General features: G+C 38.1%; 6 protein-coding genes and 1 pseudogene across 12 annotated transcripts; 6 read left to right on the top strand and 1 right to left on the bottom strand.

The window, feature by feature from the left end:
- The first annotated feature begins 1,676 nt into the window (after positions 1-1,676).
- On the top strand, positions 1,677-8,516 carry LOC17875180 (F-box/kelch-repeat protein At5g49000). The gene is made up of 4 exons (XM_023777596.1): positions 1,677-1,995; positions 2,140-2,550; positions 5,267-5,272; positions 8,245-8,516. The coding sequence occupies exons 1-4, from the start codon at positions 1,677-1,679 to the stop codon at positions 8,514-8,516; spliced, it is 1,008 nt and encodes a 335-aa protein (XP_023633364.1).
- On the bottom strand, positions 4,609-6,740 carry LOC17875682 (F-box/kelch-repeat protein At5g48990). Of its 3 annotated transcripts, none has more exons than XM_006281803.2 (2): positions 5,506-6,740; positions 4,609-4,750 (listed from the first exon to the last, which is right to left on the bottom strand). In XM_006281803.2, exon 1 carries the CDS (start codon positions 6,670-6,672, stop codon positions 5,509-5,511), a length of 1,164 nt encoding a protein of 387 aa, XP_006281865.1. In that variant the 5' UTR covers positions 6,673-6,740; the 3' UTR covers positions 4,609-4,750; positions 5,506-5,508. The 3 variants fall into 3 exon arrangements, with proteins under 3 accessions (XP_006281865.1, XP_023633468.1, XP_023633470.1); XM_023777700.1 differs by lacking the exon at positions 4,609-4,750 and adding an exon at positions 4,768-4,796; XM_023777702.1 differs by lacking the exon at positions 4,609-4,750 and adding an exon at positions 4,820-4,834.
- A 620-nt stretch (positions 8,517-9,136) lies between the features above and the next one.
- On the top strand, positions 9,137-10,499 carry LOC17875556 (F-box/kelch-repeat protein At5g49000). Its single transcript, XM_006280591.2, has one exon. The coding sequence runs from the start codon at positions 9,169-9,171 to the stop codon at positions 10,285-10,287; it is 1,119 nt and encodes a 372-aa protein (XP_006280653.1). The 5' UTR covers positions 9,137-9,168; the 3' UTR covers positions 10,288-10,499.
- A 433-nt stretch (positions 10,500-10,932) lies between these two features.
- On the top strand, positions 10,933-12,060 carry LOC17876069 (F-box/kelch-repeat protein At5g49000). Of its 2 annotated transcripts, XM_023777541.1 has the most exons (2): positions 10,933-11,240; positions 11,382-12,060. In XM_023777541.1, the coding sequence occupies exons 1-2, from the start codon at positions 10,933-10,935 to the stop codon at positions 12,058-12,060; spliced, it is 987 nt and encodes a 328-aa protein (XP_023633309.1). The 2 variants fall into 2 exon arrangements, with proteins under 2 accessions (XP_023633309.1, XP_006281848.1); XM_006281786.1 differs by having other exon boundaries at positions 10,933-12,060.
- Positions 12,061-17,575: 5,515 nt separating this feature from the next.
- Positions 17,576-18,705, top strand: LOC17875035 (annotated as a pseudogene).
- Positions 18,706-19,393: 688 nt separating this feature from the next.
- On the top strand, positions 19,394-21,323 carry LOC17876219 (DNA replication complex GINS protein SLD5). The gene is made up of 6 exons (XM_006279631.2): positions 19,394-19,690; positions 19,945-20,067; positions 20,299-20,381; positions 20,695-20,804; positions 20,918-20,990; positions 21,079-21,323. The coding sequence occupies exons 1-6, from the start codon at positions 19,520-19,522 to the stop codon at positions 21,182-21,184; spliced, it is 666 nt and encodes a 221-aa protein (XP_006279693.1). The 5' UTR covers positions 19,394-19,519; the 3' UTR covers positions 21,185-21,323.
- A 244-nt stretch (positions 21,324-21,567) lies between these two features.
- LOC17876095 lies at positions 21,568-22,941 on the top strand. 4 transcript variants are annotated; one of them, XM_023785536.1, is made up of 3 exons: positions 21,568-21,618; positions 22,119-22,450; positions 22,715-22,941. In XM_023785536.1, exons 2-3 carry the CDS (start codon positions 22,222-22,224, stop codon positions 22,738-22,740), a joined length of 255 nt encoding a protein of 84 aa, XP_023641304.1. In that variant the 5' UTR covers positions 21,568-21,618; positions 22,119-22,221; the 3' UTR covers positions 22,741-22,941. The 4 variants fall into 4 exon arrangements, with proteins under 4 accessions (XP_023641304.1, XP_023641301.1, XP_023641294.1 ...); XM_023785533.1 differs by lacking the exon at positions 21,568-21,618 and adding an exon at positions 21,651-21,860; XM_023785526.1 differs by lacking the exon at positions 21,568-21,618 and adding an exon at positions 21,651-21,822.
- The last annotated feature ends 46 nt before the right edge of the window (positions 22,942-22,987 follow it).

Here is a 22,987-nt window from a genome sequence, read left to right on the forward strand (position 1 = left end):
ACAGAGTCACCAACTTCAAATAACCTTATGTAATATTCTTGACTCGAGAACCCTAATCCAAACACACATACACAAAAAAATACTTTTTGTAGATAATTTTTTATTGAATCTCCACCCAAAAAAAAAACATAATACAATATGGATTTCTTTCTCAATAGGGTCATTTGAAAATTTCAGAAATAAATATATATAAATATTTTCTTTCTAGAAAGCTCATACTAATCTTGTTTTTTTTTAAACCCTCTTATGCAACACTCGTGAGTTATGGCCTATATTTTTTTTGACTCGAGAACCCTAATCCAAACACACATATACACAAAACTATGAGAAGTAAGTGTCAATCATAAAATACATTAAAAGATGAAACTTTCCCCGTGAATACCCGTGAAGTATATGAATGCAAGACTTCACTTGTTTCTTTCGTTACATGGTTTATTTTAAGGGTTCTGATTGGTTTATATAAGGAAGAAAATGGTTAGGGCATTTTGTAGGTTTTGAATTAATGATCCTAGAAATATGCACGGAACACTTTTTGAATTGTGTTAGGGTTTTTAACACAGTTCAACCCTAACACAATTCAAAAACTGTTTTGTGCATATTTTGAATTGTGTTAGGGTAAAAAAAAAAAGAATTGTGTTAGGGTTCGTTTATTTAGTGCTTTGAAACGCAGTTTTAGTTGAATATATGTGTTTACTTATATAGTATGTTTGTTCTCTTTTAAACAAACAAGTCTGGAATTATGAAAAATGTAATGAGATCAGAGGGATTAATGTTTAATTAAGTTGCAGTCTTACCGGGAAACTTGTTCTAGTGATCTCCTAGTTGTAAAAAAGAAGATTGTTTGTCCATTTTATTTGTTCAAAAACTAGGCCACAAGTAATAAAATCAAAATTATATTTTCGAGGCCCATTAAAATCTGGATTAATTGGGTTTTTATTACATTTTTGAAATATAATTGTAGAAGTAGTACATTTACTATTCATTATTAGCAAACTAATACATTTTTACTATTTGGACACTATTTAGACACTATTAAAAACCCCCTTAAATCTAATAACTAAAAATATTCATCAAAATATATTTGTTTTCTATAAAATTTCAACTACATAAAAATCTATATTTTTTTTATATAATTTGATATGCATTTTTAAAAAAATAATTTCAAATATTTTTCAAACAAATTTTGATACGTCCAGCATTCTTATTTACAGTTGTGTGTCGATATACGGAAAATCATTCGTACAGCGGTCTATATATACGTATAATTGTATATGTACAGATATTTTCTGGTCTATATATGTATATTTGTTTATATGTAAATACGTTTATATGTAGTTGTTTCTCTTTGTACAAATATTTGATGTACAATAATATGTTACTGTACAGTTGTGTGTATGTACAGATATCTGAAATAGTAAAATTGTACTATTTTGCTAATTGTGAATAGTAAATGTACTATCTTTATAATTATGTTTTAAAAATGTACTAGTTTGCCAACACACCCTTAAAATCTGAGCGGAGATCGAATAATCCAAATAACAACCCTTCTTCTTTTTTTTTCCCAAAAATTAGGCTACAACAAAAATAAAGAAAAATATCAAAATTATATTTTTTAGTTAAGCCAAATAAAAACCCTAAATTTGTTCGCTGCAAGAAGGAGAAGAAGTAGATCATGGATGAGGATCTCCCCAACGTCGGCCACAAATAAGCAGATTAAATCTTCGGCCCCAAATCCATCACTTCCCAATGATTTGCTATTGACTTGCTTTGCACGTGTATCAAGATTGTATTACCCGACTCTTTCCTTAGTCTCTAAAAGCTTTCAAACCCTAGTTGTTTCACCGGAGCTTTACAAGACTCGATCTTTCTTGAACCGCAAGGAGAATTGTCTCTACGTGTGCTTAAAGTTCCCTCCTGACCCTAATCGTTATTGGTTCACTCCCTGCCGTAAACCAAATCAAACCCTAGCTAAGAAGAAGACTACAAATTCAAGTGGATACGCTTTGGTCCGATTCCAAATTCACCATCCGCCTCCATGGAACCAAGAAAGAGAAGTCAAGTACAATAGTCTCGTGGCGGTTGGTTCTGATATCTACATTTTCCATGCATCTTCGTCTAGCGTATCGATTCTAGACTGTCGATCTCACATGTGGCGTGAGGCTCCATGCATGAGGATGAAGCGGAATTATCCAACTGTTAACGTTGTTGATGGAAAGATATATGTAGCAGGAGGCTTGGAAATGAAAGATTTCTATTCATCTGATTCCTCAAGTTGGATGGAGGTTTTTGATCCAAATACTCAATCTTGGGAGCCTGTTTGGTGCCCTTTATCAAAGAGAATTAATCTACCATACCGGAGCGCAGCGATTGAAGGAGAAATATACATGGTTAAGCCGAATGCTATAGGTGTGTCTTACAAGCCAAAAGAAGATAAATGGGGAGATGTAAGCAAGTGGGAGTTGGAGTCAGGATGGGATTTTCTTTCTTATTGCGTTATAGACAACGTACTCTATAGTTATCATGGAGGTCGAATCAATTGGTTCGACTTTAATACACAAAAATAGATTAATTTGAAAGGGTTGGAAGAATTGCCTAAGTTTGCTATTTCTAGTTATATTAAGTTGGTGAATTATGGTGGAAAGATGGTAGTTTTATGGGACAAGTGTAAGCCTTGTAATGAGTACAAGAATGCGTCGATTTGGTGTGCAGTGATTTCCATTGAAAGGCACAACACTCCGGAGATTTGGGGAAAGGTCGAGTGGTTTGATGCTGTGCTTGCAGTTCCTTTTTCTTATGGATTTGGGGAAAGGTCGAGTGGTTTGCTGTTTCTGTTACTCTTTGATGCCATAATTAAGAGAGACTTGAATGTGGTATACTATACCAGTTTTTATTATTGGATGATAATTGTGGTTTGTTAAGGTCGAACCAAATTTCAAAAGAGCAATGCACTATTTTTCAAGTAGCTATTGTTGCTACTCATTGATGAATGCCATATAAATCAGATTTGTGTCACTACAAGAAAACAACTTCAAACCGACGGTCATATCCGTCTGTAATCCGTCGGAAACAGTCTTTTCCGACGGATTATTAACGGAAACGTCCGTCGGTTCTAGAGTGTCGGTAAAAATAATCCGTCGGTAATTCATCAGTAATTACCGACGGATTTCCGACGGCCAATAAACCAACGGATTACCAACGGACCTTGGCATCAGTTTTCCGTCGGTAATCCGTCAATACATTTTGAATTTTACCGACGGCATCTCAAAAACCAAAATCCAATAATCTCCGTCGTAACCGACGGATTACCGACGGACACTCGAAAAATATTTTCCGTCATAACCGACGGAATCTCGAAAACGAAGGTCCGACATTCTCCGTCTTAACCGACGGTTTACCGACGGAATCTCGAAAAATATTCTCCGTCTTAACCGACGGATTTCCGACGGATAATTAAGATTTTATTTTAAAAAATTATTTTGGTAAATAATTTAGCTAAATCATTTATTTTTAAAATCCAAATTAATTATTAAAAATGCATAAATATTTAAATTTCTAAATTCAGAATTTTTAGTAAATATTTTTAAAACTGAAAACACTAAATTGTTTGAAAACCTAAAAATTTATTATTGAAAATACTGAAATTTATAAAAATCTAAGAAGACGACATCTTCGATCGCATCTCGTTCATGAATGCTGCTAGGTCCTCGTCTCTCTTCTTGTTCTCTGCTAATTGTTCTTGCATTTGCTTCTCCAAATTCGCAATCCGCTCATCTTTGTCTTTCATAGCTTGTTGGAACTTTTGAATGGGACCATATGAGTAACCCGATGAACGAGAAGAAGAACTTATTTGGGAGAGATAAGAATAAGAAGTGAGATGGTAAGAATGAGTGGCTTGGCTATGTAAAGGGAAAATAAACCACGTTTCCGTCAATAATCCGTCAATAATCCGTCGGTTATTCTGATAATTTAAACGGCTATAAAACGGCTATATTAACGTATCTATTTACCGACGAATTTCCGACAAATTATAAAAACGGTAACATTCCGTCAGTTATCCGTCGGTAAAACTGGTGGATTACTGACGTACTCATTGGCATCGGTAATCCGTCGGTAATATGGATAGATTACCGACGGATTATTGACGGAATGTGATCCTCGCTTAATAACCGACGAATTACCGACGGCCGCTTTTTCCGTCGGTAATCCGTTAGTAATTACCGACGGAAGTATTTTCGTCGGTAAGCCCGTCGGTTACAACCTTGTTTTCTTGTAGTGTGTGTGTTGAATATGTAGTGATTTGTGGGTATTATAGTATATCATTCAGCACATATTCAAATGTTCTTAATGCTATATAGACAATTTCTATTAGACTACGTCTCATGAGTCACATTCATCAGACAGTAGCATAAAGACTTTGTCAACAAAATATCAAAAGAGGCAGAGAAGTTCCAAAAATAACACTAATTAATAAGCTGAAATCATCTGACAAAGCAAGTGAGTTTAGATGATACATATAAGCAAAAACATGTCAATCATTCTTTACTCTTAAAACAAAAAAGCATACATCCCAAAGTGACATACAAAACAGAAAGAAAGCGAGACAACCAGATTCACTATTACATTCAAACCAGTCAAACAGTAGCAGATTTGGCACACCTGAACTTATAAGACTTAGGGACTGTAAGAACCGCATCGAACCACACAACCTTCCCCCGAATCACTTCAACATTGCGTTTGTCAAGTGAAATTTCTGCACACCAAATCATCTTCTCCTTATACCCACTTGAAGCCAAATACTTGTCCCACAAAACAACCAGCTTACCAACATAATCCACTAACTTAACAGTACTGTAATTAGCAAACTTAGGTAACCCTTCTAAACCCTCTAATCTTCTCCAAAACCTAAATTTTGAATGGCCACATAGAAAGTTCGTGATTTAAATGGCCAAACAAATGAAAGTTCGTGATTTAAATGACATTTTCCCCCGTTAAAAACTCAATGGAAATCAAATGAGTTGTTTAGTGAAGTCAAAGCAAATCAAAACCCTAAATTTTTGTTAAGAATTGGAGAATAAGTACATGTCATGAATAGCGATATCGTTTTGATAATCTCTCCAACAAATAAGAAAAGGAACTCTTGCATACATTACGTCTAAACACTTCTCACCGGGATGAGATGCAACCATTGTGTGGGAGAACAAACTATAGAAAGTGTGCTCTAACAATGCATTATGTAACTCAATCAAGACTTTATAATGATCAAAACAAAAACGTCTAATGAGTCACATAATGTGACTCACATTCATCAAAGTTCAAACAGTAGCAGATAAGTCCCAACATACACTTAATCATCTACACTACCACAAGCAAGTGAATGCATATATTAATTCTAAGAAAAAACAATGTCAATCATTCTTTACGCTTAAAACAAAAAACATTCATCCCAAAGTGACATTCAAGAAAAGAAAGAAAGCGAGACAACCAGATTCACTATTACATTCAAACCTGTCAAACAGTAGCAGATTTGGCACACACGAACTTATAAGACTTAGGGACTGTAAGAACCGCATCGAACCACTCAACCTTCCCCCAAATCTCTTCAGTGTTGCGTTTGTCAAGTGAAATCTCTGCACACCAAATCATCTTCTCCTTATACCCACTTGAAGCCAAATACTTGTCCCACAAAACAACCAGCTTACCACCATAATCCGCTAACTTAACAGTACTGTAATTAGCAAACTTAGGTAGCCCTTCTAAACCTTTTAATCTTCTCCAAATCCCTCCTCCCTCAGATTTATTTTTCTTCCATATAAACTTTACACGAGGGTCGTAATGAAAGGCTATGTTATCTATCATACAAACAGAACCCAACTGAGTATCCAATCCTACCGTTTCCCATGTCCAAACCTTTGGCTTTAAAGCCACATCCTCCTTAGTATTAGTAGCATCTAGAGTAAGGTTCAAGTAAATCTTTCCTTCCATGTTTTCGTATTCGAATATTCGTTTTCTGGACGGTACTGGATTCCAAGCTTGAGTCTCTGTGTTGTACACCTCAACACAGTTCAAAGAACCTGGACTCTCAGAGCTACCTGCCAAATACATTTTCCCATCAAAGCCACTATTGGTGTGAGCCAGTCTCGTTCTTGGAGCTTCAAGCCAAGTGTTAGTTCGACAGTCAAGGAACCAAACGTTAGAGCATGGAGAATCGTGAATGGCTGCAGTAATGGCGTAAAGATAAGAACCAACAGCGATAAGACTTGACCATTCCTCATGAGGAGAGTCAAGAATCTGCGTTGGAGCCAAAAGATAAACACTTGAATCCTCTCTCTTCGTCTTCTTCTTCTTCTTGGTTAGGGTTTGATTAGGTTTCTTCCGGTAGAGAGTGAACCAGCGAGGGTTAGCTTCATCAGGGAAGCGTAAGCAAACATAGAGAAAAGTCTCTGTTCGACCTAAGAGGTTTCGGGTTTGGTAAAGCTCTGGTGAAGCAAGGATCGATCTGAAGCTTTTGGAGACTAAGGAGAGATTTGTGTAATACGATCTCGAGACACGGGCTAAGATGCTCACGACCAGATCATATGGAAGAGACGGTTTCTCGAGATGCTCACTAACCGTAAGAGACTGTGTCTTCGTCTTCGTTGTCGGAGACTTCCTCTTCTTCGTTAGGGACGACATCGCTGGTGACTGGTGATGATATCTACAGAGAACAACAAAATCTAGAGCGCGTGAGATTTACATGCTTTGTGGTTGCGCATGAGAAGCATCCACTAATCTCTCTTGGCCTAGTCATTTTGTATTTGAGTCTTGATGGGCCTCCAAATTAATATTATTTTTTTGGAAACAAAAAGATTTTATTTTATATTTTGACCCTACAAAAGATAGAATTTTGTTTTTTAGATAAATTTTTGTTGAATAGTTTTTTTTTTCTTGCAAAATATTATTACATTGATTTCTTTCTCAATAGGGTCACTTGAAAAATTCAAAAGACTATACAGTAAAACCTCTATAAATTAATAATGTTGGGACCATGAAAATCTATTAATTTATAAAGGTTTTAATTTATCGATAAATTAATAATTATTAATTTATAGAGAGATTTTCCTAATTTGGAAAGTGTTTTCAAAACAATATTTAAAAATAAGATTTAATCATGATAATTAGTATTTTATATAATTATTAACAAAGAAAATAATAATTATTATGTCTTGAAAGAGAATTCTAACAATTTTTTATATAGTAAAATATTAGAAATAAACCCTAACAAAAAATAAGGTGTCTATATATACATATATTTTGAAAATTTTACCTAATTATTAATTTATAATATTGATGGGACCATATATTTACAAAGAATTTTCAAAAAAAATATTATCTTATTATTTTATCGAAATGTGTCTAAAATTACACTGGTCCCAACTTGGGACCGGAAAAATTTATTAATTTATAGAGATTATTAATTTATCGAGTATTAATTTATAGAGGTTTTACTGTATATTTCCTTTTGTTTATAAAAGCTCATACATACATTATCTTGTTTTTTAAAGACCCTCTTATTGTAAACGAATCACCAACTTCAGTAACCTTTTTTTAAAAATGTAAAATTTTATTCAATTTACAAAAAAAAACTTTTATACATACAATTTTTTGCATAAAATTGTCAGAAACAACCTGTCTTTGAAGTTGGTTGGTGTCACTTCTTGAAGCGATGAGAGACGATCTACGGCTTGAAACACATGCCTCAATAAAAATTGAGTTGTGCACCCATCGTGCTCGCTAACGTTAGTGTTAAAACCTCATCAAACTTTGAAGTGCATTTTTGCTTCATTAACCTTTTGCAACATACTTGTGAGTCGTGACCTTTATATTTCTTGACTCGAGAATCTTAATCCAAACACACACACAAAACTATGTGAAAGATGAATTCTTTCACAAACAGTCTAGGTTCAATGATACAATACAATAAAAGACCAAACATCCCATTGTTTGCTCTCTCTTTTTTTACTTTCTACCTCAGATTTTTATTAACTTTTTATTAAGGGGTTCTCTACTGATCATGGTGGCTGATTTGTTTTTTAAGTGTCTGATTTGTTTTTTGTTTTTTTAGGACTGTGGCTTTTAAGCCAAAGGTTTCCACATGGGAATTGTTTACAACATTGCATAATGATGTTTCCTTTTGTACGATAGGTAACATAGTCTTTTCTTATGGTTGCTGGGGGTTTGTATGGAGAAAACTCAACCGTAAGGGAGGAATTTGGAGAGCATTAGAGGGTTTAGAAGGGCTTCCTAAGATTGACAATTCTAGTACTGTTAAGTTAGCGGATTATGGTGGTAAGTTGGTTGTTTTGTGGGACAAGTATTTGGATTCAAGTGGGTATAAGGAGAAGATGATTTGGTGTGCAGAGATTTCGCTTCAGAAACGCAACGATAAAGAGATTTGGGGGGAGGTTGAGTGGTTCGATGCGGTTCTTACCGTCCCTAAGTCTTATACATTCATATGTGCCGAATCTGCTACTGTTTGACAGGTTTGAATGTAATAATGAATCAGGTTTATATCGAACGTTTTCTTTCTTTTTAGTATGTCACTTTGGAATGAATGTTTTGTGTTGTCAACGTACTGCGATTGACATGCTTTTGCACTAATTTTCCAAACTCAAAAAGAGCAATGCATTATTTCTCAAGGGGTTTCTCATGTATATGAACTTAGTCTTTTTCTTGTTTGGCTCTTCTATTAACTAAAAAAAATTGGACTTATAATTGATTCAGTGAGATGATTAGGCCTCTGTGATTAGCGAAACTACAGTCAAAAGCAAAATGCTTATAACTTTTATTCATACTTACGAAATATTAAATTTTCTAACCAAGAGAAACTACATTAATCAAAGATCCACCTTGACATGAACTTAGCAGTTAGACACAGCAGAATCACTTATGAAGTTTGTTTATTCAAATAAATAGTTTGTCCAACATTAGGCGACAAAACAATTAGGATAAAAATTAATTAGTTTCAGGCCCATCAACATTTTTATACTAAGCCCATTAATAAACTAATCCGTCATGTTCCGTTGAGCAATCCAAGCAAGTAAAGTGCACGCGCTCGAGAACTTTTATTACGTATTAAAAAAAACCTAAACCTGTTCCATGTCGGCGAAGAAGTAGAATTTTCCGGCGAAAATGTCCTCGTCGAAGGGGAAGAGGAAGTCGCCGCCGTCGGAACCAACTCCAAATCCATCACTTCCTTATGATTTGCTATTGAGTTGCTTCGCACGCGTATCAAGATTATACTACCCGACTCTCTCCTTAGTCTCCAAAACCTGTCGAACCCTCGTTACTTCACCGGATCTTTACAAGACTCGATCTTTCTTGAACCACACGGAAAGTTGTCTCTATGTGTGTTTAGAGTTCCCTCCTGACTCTAACCCTCGTTGGTTCACTCTCTACAGAAGACCTAATCAAACCCAGAAAACAGAGAACTCAAGTGGATACGTTTTGGTACCAATCCCGATTCACAATTCACCTCCTGTGGATTACAGGGCTCTCGTCACGGTTGGTTCTAATATCTATGCCATTGGTGGATCTATTGAGAATGCACCTTCGTCTAGTGTCTCAATCCTGGATTGCAAATTTCATACTTGGCACGAGGCTCCAAGCATGAGGACAGAGCGGTATTATCCAGTTGCTAATGTTGTTGATGGGAAGATTTATGTAACAGGAAGCTTGGAAGACTCCAGTTCATCCAATTGGATGGAGGTTTTCGATATAAAGACTCAAACTTGGGAGCCTGTGTTGAGCCCTGTAGATAAGAGATGTAGTAATATATACACTAGCGCAGTGATTGATGGAGAAATCTACTTTTTTGGGGATAATAAGGTTGTGGCTTATAAGCCAAAAGAAGATAGATGGGGAGCTATAGGAGAGCATCAGAATATGGATTTAGGAGTGTTTTATCGTTCTTATTGCGTTATAGATAACATACTCTATTGTTATCGTCCAGGCGGAATCAAATGGTACGATTCAGAGAAAAGGTTCTGGAGGAGTTTGAAGGGTTTGAAAGGATTGTCTAAGCTTGCTAGTTGTTGTGTTAAGTTGGCGGATTGTGGTGGGAAGATGGTGGTTTTGTGGGATAAGTATTTCCCTTCTAGAGGATATGAGTGTCACACGATTTCGTGTGCGATGATTTCCCTTGGAAGATGCAGGGATCAGGATATTAGGGGGAAGGTCGAGTGGTTTGATGATATGCTTACAGTTCCTAGCTCTTACAGCTTTGTGGGTGTTCTTGCTGCTACTCTTTGATAAATGTTATACGAGACATTGAGGTAAAATGGTGAATCTTTAGTGATTTGTGGGTATTATATACAGTATATCATTTTGTTCGATGATTGTGTCTTGCGTTTCTTTAGCGCTCTGCTTTTAAATCTTTTGATGGTTAGATTATTTTGTGCCGCTTTAAGGCCAATGAAACATTGTTTTGGCTGAATATATTCAAAAGACCTGATGATGAACGATTCTGCAGTTAGAGCTTAGCAAAACTAATCATACATGAATAGGTAGAGAGATGTTGAGACGCTCTATTGTAAAAGCTTTGTTGTAATATCTGAAGAACTGAGCAAACTAGTCACAAAACAAAATGGCAGAGATACTTGGAAAGCTATATAGAGAAGATGGAAAGGTGAAGTTTGCATTACATAACTGCACCTTTGAACCAACAACTTTATAGGACATCTCTACCTGGTTTGGTCTGAATAAGATAAATGATATAATATTATACGAATGAATTCTTATAAAAAAATGTAAAAAAACTAGATAACTCTAACAGTCAAAAAAAAATAAAATAGATCGAGTCAAATCCCTAGATTCTCTCCTAAATATGCTGGCTACAAGTCGGAGAAGAAGAAGTAGAAGATATTAAAAGGTTTGATCAACGCCTGTTTCGTCTCTATGGCATCCGCAAAGAAGAAGACGAAGAAACAATCTCCAGAACTGACTTCAAATCCATCACTTCCCTATGATTTGGTATTAACTTGCTTCGCACGTGTATCGAGATTATACTACCCGACCACTCTCTCTTTAGTCTCCAAGAGCTGTCGATCCCTCATTGCTTCACCAGAGCTTTACAAGACTCGGTCTCTCTTAAACCACAAAGAGAGTTGTCTTTATGTGTGCTTAGAGTTCTCATCTGACCCTAACCAACGTTGGTTCACTCTCTGCCGGAAACCTAATCAAACCCTAACCAATAAGTCAAGTGTGTATGCTTTGGTTCCAGTCCCAGTTCCCAGTTCACCTCCTGTGAACTCTAACCGTCTCGTGACAGTTGGTTCTAATATCTATATCTTTAGCAGATGCAATGAGAATGCACCCTCGTCTAGCGTCTCAATTGTAGACTGCAGGTCTCATACGCGGCACGAGGCTCCGAGGATGCGGATGAAGCGGTCTCACCCAGCTGTTAATGTTGTGGATGGAAAGATATATGTAGCAGGAGGCTTGGAAATGGAAGACTCTAAATCCTCAAATTGGATGGAGGTTTTCGATCCAAAGACTCAATCTTGGGAACTTGTTTGTAGCCCTCTTGATATGAGATGTTGTAGTATACACAAGAGCTTCGTGATTGAAGGAAAAATCTACTTGTTTGGGGGAAAGGATATGGCTTACAAGCCAAAAGAAGATAAATGGATAGCGATTACAGAAGAGAATTTGTATTATATATTAGGACGAAGTTGGCTTTCATATCGCGTGATTGATAACGTAATATATTGTTGGAATCGTCAAGATGGAATCATGTGGTATGACTCTGAGGTAAGATACTGGATTAAACTGAAGGGTCTTGAAGGATTGCCAACGTTTGCTGGTTATAGTTCTGTTAGATTAGTGGATCATGGTGGTAAGCTTGTTGTTTTGTGGGATAAGTATGTGCCTGCAAGTAGGTATAAGGTGAAGGTGATTTGGTGTGCAGTGATTTCGCTTGAGAAACGTAACAGTGAAAAGGTTTTGGGGAAGGTTGAGTGGTTCGATGTGGTTCTAACAGTCCCTAAGTCTCAATTCTTGTGTGCTATTTCCGCTACTGTTTGACTGAGGTTAAAACGTTATGTAGCTTTCTTTGTTTTTCAGTATGTCACGAATGAAGGAATGTTTTGTGGTTTAAGCGTAATGCAATTGATATGTTCTTGCTTACTCACTGGCTTCTTATTTTCTTATTTTTGTGAGTTTCTTTGAAGAACATACAAAGAACAAGATGGAAAATTGTAAGATTTTGACATTGTTTGGAGTCAGTTTTGAAGATGAATAAGCTTATTATTTGTTTAATGCCGCTTTGATCCCAAATTCTTTATGCTACTGTTTGATGAATGACTCATGAGACTAGCGAGTAATGTAGTTTTGCTTCTGAATTGTATCCGTTGCAAAAACGTCTCTAAATATATGTGACTACTGTGATGTGTTTGTATTGTCTTGTGCCTTAAGCGGACATTGTTTTCTATTGAGGATATTTTCCTAATATTGTAGATAATGTTTATGTAAATTTAACCTTATCATATTAGGGTTTTAGCTTTGTAAGTTTGTATAAATATAAGACCTTAAGGTCCAAGAAATACAAGTTGAATATTATTCTTTTACCTAATTTGTCATGGTATCAGAGCACGAACCTCTTTAATCGATCAAGCCCTCGCTTTCAACTCTCTCAATTTTTTTCCTCTTGCCTCTCGGCTTTTCTCTTTGATCTGTCTTTGCTTGTTGGTTTCCTCTGTTTTTGATTCTCAAAACAGAGCACTTTGTTTCTCTTTCATTACTTTCTTTGTTCTCACTTCTTTCTTCTCATATGTCGTTGGCCGTACCGACTTCGCAACACAAAACAATTTCTCCCTATGATCTCACGGCTAGTGATAATCCAGGAGCGGTGATCTCTCAACCTCTTCTCAATGGTTTAAACTATGACGAGTGGGCTCTTAACCTTCGAATTGCTCTTAACTCACGGAAGAAGTTTGGCTTTCTTGATGGGAGTATTCCTAAACCAGCAGATGACTCACCTCAATTTGAAGATTGGACGGCAAACAATCACTTGTTGGTCGGCTGGATCAAGCAGACTATTGAGCCAAAACTTCGTTCCACTATTTCGACAAGAGAAATTGCTCGGGATCTTTGGGAGCTAATTAAGAAACGGTTTTCTCTCAAGAGTGGTGCTCGTCTTCAACAACTCCGCAATTCTCTGGCCACTTGCAAACAGAACGGGTCCACCGTTAATGAGTATTTTGGTCGCTTGACAACTATTTGGGATGGAATCTCGGACTGTATGAACTCGAAACAGTGTAGCTGTGGCAAGTGTGAATGCGATCTTAATACAGCTCGTGAGAAGGAACTTGAAACTCTTCGCATTCATGATTTTCTCTCTGGACTCGATGAATCTACTCATGGTGCTATCTGTTCTCAGATTTGTGCTATCACTCCTCTTCCGGATCTCGACACAGTGTATCAAACCATTACTCAGAATGAGACGATCCGATCGAACGTTGCTCCTGAGGTGCCAGTCATGAGCTTTGCCTCGCAGCTGTCTTCTCCACATTCATCACATCGACCTACTACCGTTTCCACACACGACGGCTCTCGCCCTTACACAAGCTACTCCGGTTCTTCTCGTGTTGGACCAGGAAATCGTGACCCATCTCGTAAGTGTACTGCGTGCGGACGAATGGGGCATGAAGCAGCGTCTTGTTTTAAAATTCTTGGCTTTCCTGAATGGTGGGGAGAACGCCCTCGCAACCGAAACTCCCCAGCGACGTCTACTGGTCGTGGTCGTGGTCAACCTCCACAGGCCAATGTTACTCAAGTTCTCAATGCCAACACTGCTGCTGTTGGTGCTTCACCGGAGATCTCAGAAAATGATCGACAAGGACTTCTTGGTATTACCGATGATCAATGGCAGCTCATCCGTCGGGTGGTGAATTCAGAAAAGACAACTGAGAAACTAAGTGGTAAGATTAACGGACCTATATGGATTCTTGATACCGGAGCAACGCACCATATGACGGGTCAACTTGATCTTTTGGAGGATTTACACGATGTTGCCCCGGTTTCAGTCTTATTACCTGCTGGGGAGAATGTCATCTCTTCCCAACAGGGCACTATCCGTCTAACTTCGACCCTTTCCATTCACCATGTCTATTTTATTAAAGGCTTTCATACCAATTTGATATCTTTTGGTCAACTTGTTACGACAAATTTTTTGGTGGGACAAGTAACCGACAAACTTATGATTTTACAGGACCGCACCTCGAGGATGCTGATTGGTGCCGGTGAAAGAGAGGGAGAGGGGTTGTACCGGTTTCGTGGGATCGAGACAATGTCAGCTCTTCAAACTCGGGTCAGTGATGAATCGGTTATGTGGCATCGGCGTCTAGGGCATCCTTCTTCACGTGTTACCGGCATGATTCATGGTGTTCGTCCTTTATCTAATAATAATGAGCTTTTACTTAGAAATTGTGATGTTTTCTTACAAGCAAAACAAACTCGACAATGTTTTCCCGACAGTTCAAATAATGCAAAAGCAGTTTTTGATTTGATTCATGTTGATTTGTGGGGTCCTTACCGCACCACCGCATTTTGTGGCTCACGTTATTTTTTGACAATCGTCGATGATCATTCCCGAGCAGTTTGGCTATATCTCCTTTCGGATAAATCTATGGTGTCTCGCTATCTCCGCGATTTCTTTACTATGATTGAACGACAGTTTTCTAAGAAGGTGAAATCCGTACGAAGTGATAATGGGACGGAGTTTATGTGTCTAACACGGTTTTTTCAAGAACAAGGCATCTTACATGAAACATCTTGTGTCTACACTCCACAGCAAAATGGCCGTGTGGAACGCAAGCACCGCCACATCTTAAATGTTGCCCGGGCTCTACGGTTTCAAGCTTCTTTACCAATTGATTATTGGGGTGAATGTATTCTTACTGCGGGCTATCTTATTAATCGAACACCATCACCTCTCCTTCATGGCTTGACTCCGTTTGAGAAGCTTTATGGACACGCTCCTTCTTTTACACATTTGCGAGTTCTCGGCTGTCTTGCATATGCCCATAACATTGACAGTCGCGGCGACAAATTTGCTTCTCGTACTCGTCGATGTGTTTTCCTCGGCTACCCCTATGGCAAGAAAGGGTGGAAGCTGTTCGACCTTGACCGAGAGATCATTTTTGTTTCTCGGGATGTTATTTTCCGAGAAGACGTCTTCCCTTTTGCTCAACATGTCTCTTCTTCCTCGGTGGTTCCTCTACTTACACCTCCGACCCAAGGTATTACTGACGATGTTGCGGCCTTGGTTGATGACCAACCCGATGATTCTAGCCCTCCTTCACCCACACCGGCCACATCTGTTGTAGGGGATAGTTCTCCACCGGTTGATTCGTCATCTCCTCCTCTTGTTCCGCCGGTGACTGTGTCTTTGCCACAACCAGACCTTGCAACCCCGACTGCAACTTCTTTGCTTGCTCCTGAGAATGCAGAACTTGGACAAGGCAAGCGAGTTAAGTTACCTAATGTTCGCCTTCACGATTATCATGTTGGCACAGTAACGGTCGATAGTACTCTCTCTCCCTCTCCTTCATCACCAGCGCCTCAGCTCTCCTCAGGTGTGTTGTATCCTATCTCTGACTATGATACGTGCGATTATTTTTCCACTAATCATCGCAGTTTTTTGGTGGCTCTTTCGACTCATATTGAACCACGGTCATTTCACGAGGCTATGAAATATGAAGTTTGGAAGTCAGCCATGGGCTCGGAAATGGATGCTTTACAACGTAATCATACATGGGATCTCCAAGAATTACCTCCTCACAAGAAAGCTCTCGGTAGTAAATGGGTGTTTACTATCAAGCTTCGTTCTGATGGTACTATTGAACGTCATAAAGCTCGTCTTGTGGTTCTTGGCAATCATCAGACGGAAGGAATTGATTACAATGATACGTTTTCTCCGGTTGCAAAGATGACTACTGTTCGCATGTTTCTTGATTTTGCTTCTAAAAAGAATCATGAGGTCCATCAAATGGATGTTCATAATGCCTTTCTCCATGGTGATCTTGACGAGGAGGTTTACATGAAAATTCCACAAGGTTTTTCTTCTCCTGGTGACACACGGGTTTGTCGTCTACGTAAATCATTATATGGTTTAAAACAAGCCCCTCGGTGTTGGTTCTCTAAACTTGTGGATGCTCTCCTTAAGTATGGTTTTTCTCAAACACGATCTGATTATTCCTTATTCATCTACTCAAGGAATGGTGTTTCTCTACGCATCTTGGTTTATGTTGATGATTTGATAATCTCGGGAAATTCCCCGAGTGAGATTGCGGCACACTTATCGGTGTGTTTTTACATGAAGGATTTGGGTTTTTTACAATATTTTTTGGGTATTGAAGTTGCACGTAGTCAAGAGGGGATTTATCTTTGTCAACGCAAGTATGCGACTGATATTGTTACGGAAACCGGTCTTCTTGGTTGTCGTCCTGCTGGCTGTCCTATTGAACAAAATCATCGACTTGCTCTCACTAAGAGTCTCGAGCTCCCAGATCCTCAGCCCTATCGACGCCTAGTTGGACGTTTGATTTATCTTTTGGCTACGCGTCCTGACCTTACCTATCCAGTTCACATTCTCTCTTAGTTTATGCACGCTCCTCGTGAGGCACATTGGCTTGCGGCACTCCAGGTTGTTCGTTTTCTTAAAGGCACGCTAGGCCAAGGCATTCTTCTACGGTCTAATTCTCCATTTCATATCACGGGGTGGTGTGATGCTGATTTTTCGTCTTGCCCGCTAACACGGCGATCGCTTACGGGTTGGTTTGTGCAACTTGGTTCATCTCCAATTTCTTGGAAAACCAAGAAACAAGACACAGTGGCGATGTCCTCTACTGAAGCTGAGTATCGGGCCATGAGTGAAGTTACTAAGGAGCTGAAATGGTTGAAGGAGCTTCTTCAAGATCTTGGGTTTGATCATTCTCAACCTATGTCTATCAAGTGTGACAACAAATCTGCTCTTCACATCAGTTCTAATCCGGTTTTCCATGAGCGGACTAAGCATATTGAGCGAGATTGTCATTTTATCCGTGATGAAATTGTTAAAGGCGTTGTCAAACCAAATTATGTGCCTACGACGATTCAACTTGCGGATATTCTTACAAAGGCCTTAGGACGCAAGGAATTTGATGTCTTTCTTTTCAAGTTGGGCATTCACAATCTACATGCTCCAACTTGAGGGGGGGTATTGAGGATATTTTCCTAATATTGTAGATAATGTTTATGTAAATTTAACCTTATCATATTAGGGTTTTAGCTTTGTAAGTTTGTATAAATATAAGACCTTAAGGTCCAAGAAATACAAGTTGAATATTATTCTTTTACCTAATTTGTCATTTTCACTTCTTAACATATGCACTCACTTGTAGTCTGATGATTAAAGCTATATATCTCCCTTTTAAGCATATACAACCACTGTCGATGTTTCTTAAGCGCTCGAGACTTTGAATTTGTTTGCTTGCTGTGCAAGTCAGTGGAGAATTATAAGAAATCTGTAGGTTTGGCCGCCAGCGAATTTTTCTCGACAATGTTGCGCCCTAAGAAGAAGAGCAAGACGACGGCAAAGGAGGCGAACAAACTGTTGCCGACAACGAAGACGGAATCGACTCCAGTTCCATCGCTTGATTCCTTATGATTTGCTATTGACTTGCTTCACACGCGTATCGAGATTATACTACCCAAATTTCTCCTTAGTCTCCAAGAGCTTTCGATCCCTCGTTGCTTCACCGGATCTTTACAAGACTCGGTCTTTGTTAAACCGAACGGAGAGTTGTCTCTATGTGTACTTAGACTTCCTATGCGAGCCTAGCTCACGTTGGTTCACTCTCGTTCCAAAACCTAATCGAACCCTAGCCAAGATCACCGAGAAAAAGGAGTCATCAAGTGGGTATGTATTGGTCCCAATCCCAGTTCACCATTCACTTAATGGAAGTCAGAGTCTCGTGGCGGTTGGCTCTACTATCTATGCCATTGGCGGATTCATTGAGTATACACCTTCGTCTAGCGTCTCATTCCTAAATTGCCAGTTTCATACGTGGCACGAGGCTCCAAGCATGCGGATGAAGCGGCATCTCCCAGCTGTTAATGTTGTTAATGGAAAGATCTATGTAGCAGGAGGCTTGGAGTTGGAAGACTTGGATTCCTCCAATTGGATGGAGGTTTTCGATCCAAAGACTCAAACTTGGGAGTCTGTTTTGACCCCTCCTGCTCACCTGAATCTGTATATGCTCAGGAGTGCAGTGATTGAAGGAGAAATCTACATGTTTGGGGAGAAGGGTGTATCATACAAACCTGAAGAGGCTAGATGGAAAAGTGTAGAAAAAATGTTTCTTGGAGGGATTTCTCATTGCGTGATAGATAACATACTCTATTGTTATCGTAGGGGAGGCGGAATCAAATGGTTCGATTTAGAGAAAAGATTCTGGACAAATTTGAGGGGTTTGAAAGGATTGCCTAAGTTTGTTGGACACATGATGGAATATGGTGGAAAGCTAGCGGTCTTTTGGGACAAGCGTAAGACGATTTGGTGCGCGGTGGTTTCCCTTGAAAGACGCAATAATAGTTCAAGAGGTTTGGGGAAAAGTCGAGTGGCTCGATGTTGTGCTTACAGTTCCTAGAAATTATCTATTTGTGGATGCTCTTACTGCTACTATTTGATTTTGTGTATGTGACCACGACATATCTTTATGTTTTCTTGGTATGAAATCTCATTTTTTCGGATAATTATGTGTTGAAATGTTATAGCTAATAAGCTGAATGCTATATAGACATCATTTGGGTTGTAACACCTTTGATGGTTATAGCTTATTTTGTGCTTTGCTTAGACGCTGTATCTTATCTAATAGAAAGGTTCACTACTTGGCTTTCTTTGTCAAGATTACAGAGAAGACAAAAGTGATAAGTGTCTAGAAAGCTTTTAAACTTGTTCAAAGGCCTGATGATGAATGGTTTTGAGATTAGAGCTTATCAAAGCTTTCAATGGCACACACACATGAATAGGAAACAGAGAGGTTCTGAGACTTATTACACCTCAATGGTGATTTCGGTTGATGTAAGATCTGAGAGATGCTTCGAGCTTTGCTGTAATATCTAAGCCATTGGAGTAAACAGTTACAAAACAAAATGTTTCATGAGTTAACTTGTGTCTGTATCTTCTTGATCTGCGTTCTCCTTGGGACGTTCTTGATCCTGAGAGGGAGAGAGTTTAAGAGAAGAAAACCAAATTTGTACCGGTCGGACCGATATTCGAGACAAAACCAAAAATTATTTCAATTTCTTTACGGTTTACATAATAGCTAAACCGAATAAATCATCAGTAGAAGGCTCACTCCGATGAACCCTAAATCCTTGTTTGTCGACCTTAATTTTGGCGCCAAATCTGCAGTCCCATGTTTCTTCTATTTCCCGCTCGACCGGATTTAATATGATCGGAATCTTCAAGCAGAGAGAGATTATTGAGTAAATTGATCTAATGGCGTCGAATTCGGAAGAGGGGGAATCGTCGGCGGATTACGAAACAATGATGTCGACATCGGACGTTGAGCTATTGAAGAGGGCGTGGCGTAACGAGAAGGCGGCGCCGGAGATTCTTCAGTACGAAGGAGCTCTTGTCCAAAGAGCCAAAGAGCAGATCGAATTAGTGGTAATATACAAATTGCCTCTAACCCTAATTTTTGTGTTGAGTTTCCCAGTAAATTAACCACTAAATCAGTAATCGTTTGTTACATGACCCTAATTAAGCCTTCCATCACCATATTTAAAAATGTTAGCTTTTATATAAAAATCGAACTTGGTTAGTGTTAGTGATTGTATATGTCACTTGCATTTTCTACTAGTGGAAAAAGATACATCTAAAATTCTGGAAAGTCTCAGTTTTTGGAAGTTTTGTAATTACAGGAAGAAACAATTGACGATTATGTGGAAAATGGTATAGACCCTTTGGTGGTTTCTCTTTACCAGATGGATTTGGACAGAACCCAGTTTCTACTCAGATCATATCTCAGGGTTAGGCTGCTCAAGGTGTGTCCTGTTTTTCCACCTTATCTCCATTTTCTTCCATTGCCACGAGTTTAATTCTGAGCATAGCAGCGTTGTTTTCAAGTGTCAAATGTGTTTGCTGTAAAGAAATTTGTGATTTAGCGAGTGTAATGTTACATTGAGATTTGTGATTTAGGGAGTGTAATGTTACATAGTACACTTTGCTTTCATGTTGTCTATATAGATTAGATGGTATTCTTTTGATTGTTGCAGATAGAGAAATTTATGTTTCACAATCTCAAATCAGAAGAAGCTGAAAGGCAGCTTTCTGAGCAAGAGAAAGTGTTTGCTACAAGGTTTGTCTTCTTTCTTGTAAAGCTTTGTATTTTTTTCTGTGGTAGTAAATATCATAGGTTTGGTGTAGAATATGTGTGGAATAGACAGTGTAAGAGATGTGTCTAGCACTCTACAACTTAGAGTTGTGCCCAATCGGATAGATTGAACCCTCAAATGAATATAACTCTTGTTCATGGAAATTGAAAACCTCAGTTAGCCTAGGCATTTCTTCTAAGATTATCTGTTTGAGATTCAGACTTTGAACTTTATTTTTACAAAATTCTGTTAATGGCTGATGTTGGTTGACATATATTTGAATGATCACATTCACAGGTGTGCTGATGATTTGGCAAAGCATTTCGAAGAGAGTGTACTGCTTAAGTTGCCCGAGAATTATCAGTCGGTTCTCAAGCAATCCCTTATAAGTGAAGTGGATGATATGGGTAACTCCCTAAACTTAATCACATCGAACCATAATACCAGTTGATTAGATTGTCACTATAGTTAAACACTCCATTTACAGTAAGTAGCAATGATACTAATTGTGTTCTTACAGTGCCGCAGCCCCATTTGGATACCTTTGTTGTGTGTAAAAGCAAGAACTTTGTCTCCCTCAATCTATATGAAGAGTAAGAGAATTCTCTTCACTCCTTAACCTTATTCCTTCATACACATACACAACCATTAACTAAATGTGGGTTAACTACTATTTGGCAGAGGAGAGAGCCCTGAGACTGTGGAGATGGAGCGCGGTGATCTCTACTTTATACGTTACAAGATCGTAAAAGGAGCAATCGAATCTGGCCAAATTGACTTGATCTGAACTCAACAATGGGTTTTTTTCACTCAAATCTCTTTCTATATCCATTAGGTGAAAGATACTGCAACCATTGTTAATTTTGTATGAACCCGATTTGCTCGAGTTGTATAGTGAATTTTTCTATATTGTTTAAGTTTTATAATTTCTTGATATCCATTAGTATCCTTGTAGCTTGTGCAGTTGTCCCTAGCATAGCATCAAAGGTAATGGTTAAATCCTCACATGAGTATTTTGTTTTCGTAGATATTTTTGTTATTTGTTCCATTCAATGATAGATCGAGTAACCCCAAAAACCGTATTGAGAGTAAAAGATGGAATCTTTTTTAGTATACAAAAAAACAAAAGACTATTAAAAATAAGAATATCTACTAGTACGTTACGTGTGCCGCCATAAGAATTTAATATCTTCTGCTGAGTCTTGGATAGAGAGCATAGAGGTTAGATCCCCAAATCTTCGCCTTTTCATCAGCTTTTGATTTCGCTTTCGTTGAATTTGAGTTGATCAAGTTTGGATTTTTGCTTTTGGGGTTTCGCTAAATATCTTCTCAGACCAGTTTGTGTGGTCCAAATTATCTTTTTGTGGATCTTTGCTTCTCCGCAGAAAAAAAATAATACAAGAATTGAAACTTTTGTCAAGTTTGGTAATAATTTTCAGGTTCCATCGTCATTTCTTATGTCTGTGAGTTCAGTTGGGATTTAGCAATTTCTAGCATAAACAGTGAATTCCATGTCCTTGTCCCTTGAGTTTGGTGTTGAAGTTAGCAAATTGGTGACTATATCTGTAGAGTTTTACATGTGTTTTCTTTGTTGAATTAACCTTTCTTGCACATATAGTTCTTGTGAGGATTTGAGATTTGCCTGCTTTTGTATATCTCTTTGGTCTTTTAGTGTCAAAATTGTTTCTTTGTTCTTTCTCTTAAGTTGGTATCTTTGCCAGTTTTTAACCAGAGATCGAGGTGTTTCTGACATCATAGAAGACTGTTCTGTCTGTGTGCTTTCCTGGCCAAGAAGTGCTTTAGTGTTATCGACTTTTAGAAGAGATGCATCTGTGGCCATCATTAAAACTTCGAAACTCATTCAAGAGTACTAGCCAGAAGAGATTCCAAAGGATGAACAGTGGGAAACAAAGCCAAAGCAATCAGCAGAAACTGCTTGAAGGCGACAAAGAACCAGGCAGCCCTGAGATTTCATCTGGTGGTGTGTTTGCTCTTGTTTGCAAAGATGTTGCCATGGTTCTTTCTTGCTGCTACTGCTGTTTCTGCTGTGGAGGTAATAAAACATTCTCTATACCTTTCCCTTTAACTAGTATTTGTGTGATCTATTGATGAAACTTGGTTGTGTTAAATCTGATCAGCTCTCAGGAATAGAGTTTTAACAATTCTAGTTTTTGTATGGCCTTTGAGCATATGTGCAAAGCCCCATGGCTCTATCATCTCACTCAAATTGAAAATCAGTTTAGCATTTCTGCCATGAGATGAATTTGGATTGTTGATTCTTCTTCTTCGATTTCTCTGATCCGGATTCCTCTTTCAGCTTGCATTGATGGTGAAGAGATTTGATGCAAGATCCTGGTGGAGTAGTAGTAAGTGAAATAGCCTTAGAAAACACCAATGCCTTAATTAGTAATATAGTTTTATCAAAAAAAAATTAGTAATATAGTTTTATATTAAGCTATTAACGTCTGTATTCTATTTCTACCTTTCTCTGTACAATCAAATTTATATAGTGTTTGATTAGAATACACTATATTGCTCTCTTAAGCAGACAGGCAAAGTGTCAAATTTCTATACAAGTTTCTTAATTATA

Source organism: Capsella rubella, unplaced genomic scaffold (genome assembly GCF_000375325.1).
Source record: "Capsella rubella cultivar Monte Gargano unplaced genomic scaffold, Caprub1_0 scaffold_8, whole genome shotgun sequence".
Classification (NCBI taxonomy): domain Eukaryota; kingdom Viridiplantae; phylum Streptophyta; class Magnoliopsida; order Brassicales; family Brassicaceae; genus Capsella; species Capsella rubella.

What these genes read in the sequence shown, in the direction of transcription:
- LOC17876219 (XM_006279631.2), top strand. Translation starts at nt 19,520, where the DNA reads ATGGCGTCGAATTCGGAAGAGGGGGAATCGTCGGCGGATTACGAAACA. An exon ending in GAGAAAGTGTTTGCTACAAG is followed by an intron (nt 20,382 to 20,694) that starts GTTTGTCTTCTT and finishes TCACATTCACAG; the next exon opens with GTGTGCTGATGATTTGGCAA. An exon ending in AAGTGAAGTGGATGATATGG is followed by an intron (nt 20,805 to 20,917) that starts GTAACTCCCTAA and finishes GTGTTCTTACAG; the next exon opens with TGCCGCAGCCCCATTTGGAT.
- LOC17875682 (XM_006281803.2), bottom strand. Translation starts at nt 6,672, where the DNA reads ATGTCGTCCCTAACGAAGAAGAGGAAGTCTCCGACAACGAAGACGAAG.
- LOC17875180 (XM_023777596.1), top strand. Translation starts at nt 1,677, where the DNA reads ATGAGGATCTCCCCAACGTCGGCCACAAATAAGCAGATTAAATCTTCG. An exon ending in GAAGACTACAAATTCAAGTG is followed by an intron (nt 1,996 to 2,139) that starts GATACGCTTTGG and finishes TTCTAGACTGTC; the next exon opens with GATCTCACATGTGGCGTGAG.
- LOC17875556 (XM_006280591.2), top strand. Translation starts at nt 9,169, where the DNA reads ATGTCCTCGTCGAAGGGGAAGAGGAAGTCGCCGCCGTCGGAACCAACT.
- LOC17876095 (XM_023785536.1), top strand. Translation starts at nt 22,222, where the DNA reads ATGCATCTGTGGCCATCATTAAAACTTCGAAACTCATTCAAGAGTACT. An exon ending in CTGCTGTTTCTGCTGTGGAG is followed by an intron (nt 22,451 to 22,714) that starts GTAATAAAACAT and finishes TTCCTCTTTCAG; the next exon opens with CTTGCATTGATGGTGAAGAG.
- LOC17876069 (XM_006281786.1), top strand. Translation starts at nt 10,933, where the DNA reads ATGGCATCCGCAAAGAAGAAGACGAAGAAACAATCTCCAGAACTGACT.